Raw genomic sequence first — 5,017 nt, 5'->3', positions numbered from 1 at the left:
GAGCGGCCACTGCACTCCAGTCTGGGTGACAGAGTGAGACTCCAACTCAAAAAATATATAAATAAAGTGATGCCAACTCAGCACTATGTTTTTTCCCAGCAACATTCAGTTGTTGAGGTGTAGGCCTAAAATAAGATAGCAGATAAAACCTGACCCCTGTACCTTCAAGCACGATGGCAGGAAGTGCGGTGCACCAGAGGCCTTGATGAGGTTCAGGAAGTGCTGCAGAACTAGACAAGGTGTTGGTAGAAGACAGCTCGACTAAGGGAGGGCAGGGCCAGGGAAGGGAGTTTGCTGATGACGGTACGTTCCAGAGGGCAGCATGGGAAGATTAGCGGGGTGAAGTGGTGCCAAGCTGGGTGGAAGAATCAGGCCTCTGCAGGGGGGCAGGGGCAGGTGACCAGAGAGAAGAGTCGTGATGAGATTCGTCTTTATAGGAGGTAGGCAGTCTGGTTAAGCTAGGAGGTGGGAGTCCAGAGTCTTTCCATCTGCAGTGGTGGCCAAGGGAACTCCTCGGCCCAGCCCCTAGGTGACCAGAAGGCAGCAATGAAGGTTTTTTCTCCGCTGTAGCATGGCTGTTAGTAGGCTGGGAGGGGGTGGGCTCATGGAGCATCAGGTGTTAAGATGTAATTCTCTTTCACGGTTCCTTATGGGGGAGTAGTCTGGTGGCTAAGGTGTCTTATGGGAAACGTCCCTTGCCTGCCTCAGTGCCACCTGCTCCCTGGCCTGGTCTCTGAAGCTCTCTGCTGTCTTCATTCTAGGCACCTCCACTCCCACCTTCGGCCAGAACACCCCTGCCCTGTCAGTGGGCACATCAGGCAGCAGCCTCTCCTTCGGGGCATCCTCCACACCTGCCCAAGGCTTTGTTGGCGTTGGACCTTTCGGTAAGCAGCGTGTGTCTCTCTTGCAAGCAGGACTTCTGTCTCCTCCCTGAGGAACTGGGGTGGAGTGGCCGTTTCCTGGCCCTCCAAGGCTCAGCATGGGAAAGTTGTGTTGGGCTTGGGCATTGGATGGTGGAGATCAGAGCACAGCCCTCTTGGGAAAGTTCACATATCACTTGGGAAGCCAGGTGAAAACATGTCTGTGGACCTCAATCTCAGGCTTTCTCTGCAATTTTGCTTTTCTTTTTTATAGAGATGGGGTCTTGCTGTGCTGCCAGGCTGGTCTCAAACTCCTGGCCTCAAGTGATTCTCCTGCCCCAGCCTCCTAAGGTGCTAGCTAGGATTACAGGCATGAGCCATTGCGGCCAGATGTTGCATTCTTTTACTAGGCTTCTCTCATACAGTGCTTCTGATGCAGCTTGGGAAGTCCTGTTGTAGTACGTAGTGTCCTGTTCCTGACCTGGTTTTCCGTAGAATAGGGCACCCAGAGATGTTCTCTCAGGTAGCAGCTGCTCTGATGAGATCTTGTTGAATCTTTCCAGGATCGACGGCCCCTTCGTTTTCCATTGGTGCGGGATCCAAGACCCCAGGGGCTCGACAGCGACTGCAGGCCCGAAGGCAGCATACCCGCAAAAAATAGCCTTTGTCCCTTTCCCGTTTTCCCCACCCCCTGCCCAAATCTGGACATCGGCACCTGCTAGGAAGAGCCTTTGACCCTTCAAGTTACATAAAGCAAACCTACCCCAGATCTCTGGCATCAGCCACCAGGGGGTAGTGGCAGCCCTGAAGCCCTTTCCCTTCTGGAGGAAGCACAAGCCTCAGGGAGCGTGGCAGGGCCGGAGCCTGACGCCTTTACTTGAACAGTCCCGGGTGAGGCTGGAGAACTAAACATCTGTACATATTGTCCACTCCCCTGACTCTTGCTTAGTGTCTAACTGCAGTCAGGCAGCCTCCCTTCCCCTCCCCTCGGAGCCATCTTTGCTGGCGGGCATAAGTGGCAGCCGGCTCGCATCTCTGGTGTGCATCTGACGGGATTGGGGGAAACGGACTTGGCTTACAGCTTTACCTTGCTTGGCTATAAGAAGTGGTTCTCTTCCTCTGGTCCCCTTAGGGGGCTGTTTCCCATTTCTTGCTGCTTTGTCCCTCACTGGTTCCTTGCAGGACTTACTCCTTTTTAAATGATCTTGGACCTAGCTTTGCCTTGGAGACCCCAGTGGGTGCTGCTCCTGTTGTTTTCCTCCTGCCAAGTCTGAGTCAGTGTTTCATCTCCAACCCTGCCAGTTTGGCCCCTAAAAGCTTGGTGGCTCAAGACTGTTAGCCTGGCAGAGCCAGGGGTGAGATACCTCGCTCCAGGAGGGAGAAGCTCTTGGAGCAGGCAGGATGCCCACCGCTGCTTCAGCTGCCTCCTCACCCACCTACCCATTGGCCTCAATGGGCCTTTGCCTCTCCGGGATTGTGTGTTTCAAGCCCTGTCCTGTGTTACTTTGTCTGATGCTCACGTCTATTGCTCTTTGAATCGAGTTTGGAGGAAGAATTGAATTGTATGAGTGGCGGCATGTTGGTAGTGCCGGACTTACCTGTTTCAAGTTTTCTGGGGCCTAGCTAATTGAATGTGGAAAGTAGCACCACTTTACGGCTACAAGTGCTGACTCCTGAATTTTCAAATGGTGTTTTGACTTTAAGGGCTGGCAGCCCAGGAGGATGGGGCTGGGGAAGCAAAGACCTCTTCCCTCTGCGGTTTCTCTCCCACTTCCCCGATCTCCCTGGAGCTAGATTACCCATCTGTGTTAGGAAACCCAAATTAAAGAACCATACTTTAAGAATCCTGGCTATTTTCTAGGGCCCTTTTCACCCCGTCCCCTCTTTGCCTTTGTTTCAAAACCACACGCCCCAGGCCCAGGAGCCTTGCTGCCATGCCCTCCTCTTTGGGAGAAGTATGAATGCGTGTGTCTAAATTAAAAGAAAAAAATATTTAAACATTTTTTAACAAAATAAAAATTTATTTTTGTATTTAAGCTAAATTGCCTTTTAAATTCCTTCAAGCTTGGTTCATTGAGGTGGTTAAGTATAAACGCTATTTACTAGGTATTAGCTGTATAGTTAAGTTATGCCTGTGTGAAGAAGAGGCTCAAATGCTGTCCCAGGCAGCTCTCCCGAGGGACCGGAGCTCCTTCTGGATGTGTTAGATACAACGTAATTCTTCTTTTATAAAAATGTGATGTAGGTGTAACTGGTCCCCTACCCACGTGACTGAGGCTGAATGTTTTGTGCTGGGGGACTGCTGCGCCCCATCCCCAAGGATAGCTCTGGAGTCCGATGTTTGAATACCTATCTGTGTGCAGCTGAGGAAGGAACCGAACCTCAAGTCCCAAAACCTGTAGGATTGGAGGGTGGGGGTGGGGCCCAGACCTAGGAATCAAGCTTCTGCCGATACCTTATGTGAGGTAGACCCTCTTGGCGGTTGTGTTCTGAGCCAGCGTACCTCAGTTCCGCAGGCAGGACGGTCGGCCCAGGAGCCCCTGGAGGAGGGTGGCCTGGTGTGGCGCGCGTGTGGGGGTGTGTGTGTGCAGCACGTGCACTGGACAGGAGCGGGAGGCTGGGACTTTCCCTTACAAATAAAGACTTGATTCTTGTTGAGTCTAGTTGGAATTTTTAGTATGAATGTGAGACTTTTTCCTCCTGCTCATGTCATTCAGAATTAAAAAACTGTGACCTGTCATAAAGTATGTTCTGCATTTTATTTCTGTGGCCAGCACTTCTCACCAGCAAGAACACAGTCCAGGAAAGGGACCCAAACAACTAGGAAATCCACTCTTTCCAGCTGGAGAAACATAATTACCAGCTAACCTACGGCAGTAAGAAATAACCTCTCAAAACCCAAATTGCTGCCTGGGTGTGGGAGCCAAGGTCATCTTCAGAAAGGCAGACCGGCGTTTTCATTTCCTGCCAGGAAGGAGTCGAAGCCTTGGGCACCTTAGTTACTGAGCACTTGCTTGCTGCATGCGAGGCAGTGTGCTAGCACCAGCTGCTGCTTTTCGCCGTCTCTTTCTCTTTGGGGCCGGGCTGGGTAGAAGTTCTGGTGTCAATGCTTTGGCCTGAGTGGCTGAGCTAGACGAAGAAATAGAATTAGATGCGCCCCAATCATCCAGCCTCTTCCAAGCGGGCCTCCACTCACCTCGGTGCTTCCACCCGTTCAATGACAGCAATGAAGAAGCCACCGGTGAGCGTGGTCTCGGGGGACGCCCGGAGGCAGTGCTCGGCACCTGGGAACGTGCCAAGGCCTCGGTGGGGCCAGGTGGGCAGGACAGGAGCGAGCCTACAAGAAGTAGCACGGATTCTAGGCACGAGTGAGCAGTTCAGTTCCCCCTCAAGACCCTGGCAGATGCCCATTACCTGAAGGCCCCTGGGTTCTGCTGCAGGACCTCTCGGACCACATCTTCATTCTCTTCTTGGCAAAGGGAACAAGTGGAATAGACAAGGCGCTGCAAGGAGGGGAAAGAGAGAGCGTGGCACAGAGCTCGCTGCTGGAACCCTGCCAGGGCATGCAAGCGTTCCTTGCTAGGTGTGTCTGCCCAGGGCTCTTCCAGCTGTCTGGTCAGCATACCTAAAGAAAGTAATGTTTTAGTTATATAGCATGACAGACTGTTTTGCACGAAAATTCTCACTTCATAGATGAGAACTTTTGCCCAGGTTCCCAGCATTAATGAGTCAGAACTAAGCCCAAAATGGATACATCAGCTCTAGGCTGCTCTGGACGTGCAGGGGCCTCAGCCACGCTTTCTCCCCATCTCACCAGAGCCACTACAAGAAGGATCCAGCAGGATGTAGTGCACCTGTCGATAACGCGGGTCTGAGGGTGAGACTGCCAGGAAGTCCTTCTCCGCTAGTTCACAGCAGGAGACTCCAGCCCGGGCCAGCAGAGTGGCCATAGATGCCAGCCGCTTGGCATCCAGGTCAAAGGCAAAGATCTTCCTAGGGAGGAGGGCAGAGTGGGATGAACGGAAAACATATGGTACATCTCTGACATATACAACAATAACACGTATGTTAAGTCAGGACACAAAACAGTACTTTTGTTTTTGAGTTGGCGTCTCACTCTGTCGCCCAGACTGGAGTGCAGTGGCTGCTCCCGGCCA

General features: G+C 52.3%; 2 protein-coding genes across 5 annotated transcripts in view; one reads left to right on the top strand and one right to left on the bottom strand.

The window, feature by feature from the left end:
- POM121 (POM121 transmembrane nucleoporin) overlaps window positions 1–3,599 on the top strand; it is a 24,653-nt gene extending 21,054 nt beyond the window's left edge. Inside the window, exons 11-12 of the mRNA XM_008048463.2 lie at window positions 762–884; window positions 1,424–3,599. Of these exons, the coding sequence (XP_008046654.1) occupies window positions 762–884; window positions 1,424–1,521 (221 nt within the window). The 3' untranslated portion in view covers window positions 1,522–3,599. The remainder of the gene's footprint in view (window positions 1–761; window positions 885–1,423) is intronic.
- A 1-nt stretch (window position 3,600) lies between these two features.
- Window positions 3,601–5,017, bottom strand: part of NSUN5 (NOP2/Sun RNA methyltransferase family member 5) — a 5,056-nt gene continuing 3,639 nt past the window's right edge. For 2 of the 4 annotated variants that reach the window (XM_021707725.1, XM_021707726.1), the window contains 4 exons: window positions 4,675–4,853; window positions 4,275–4,485; window positions 4,057–4,197; window positions 3,601–3,989 (listed from right to left, as the gene is read on the bottom strand). In XM_021707725.1, the coding sequence (XP_021563400.1) occupies window positions 3,860–3,989; window positions 4,057–4,197; window positions 4,275–4,485; window positions 4,675–4,853 (661 nt within the window). In that variant the 3' untranslated portion in view covers window positions 3,601–3,859. The remainder of the gene's footprint in view (window positions 3,990–4,056; window positions 4,198–4,274; window positions 4,486–4,674; window positions 4,854–5,017) is intronic. The other 2 variants (XM_021707727.1, XM_021707728.1) reach the window with 2 other exon arrangements.

Source organism: Carlito syrichta, unplaced genomic scaffold (genome assembly GCF_000164805.1).
Source record: "Carlito syrichta isolate Samal-C Ts95f unplaced genomic scaffold, Tarsius_syrichta-2.0.1 Scaffold123615, whole genome shotgun sequence".
NCBI classification, from domain to species: domain Eukaryota; kingdom Metazoa; phylum Chordata; class Mammalia; order Primates; family Tarsiidae; genus Carlito; species Carlito syrichta.
This window is presented reverse-complemented; position numbering and strand designations above follow the sequence as displayed.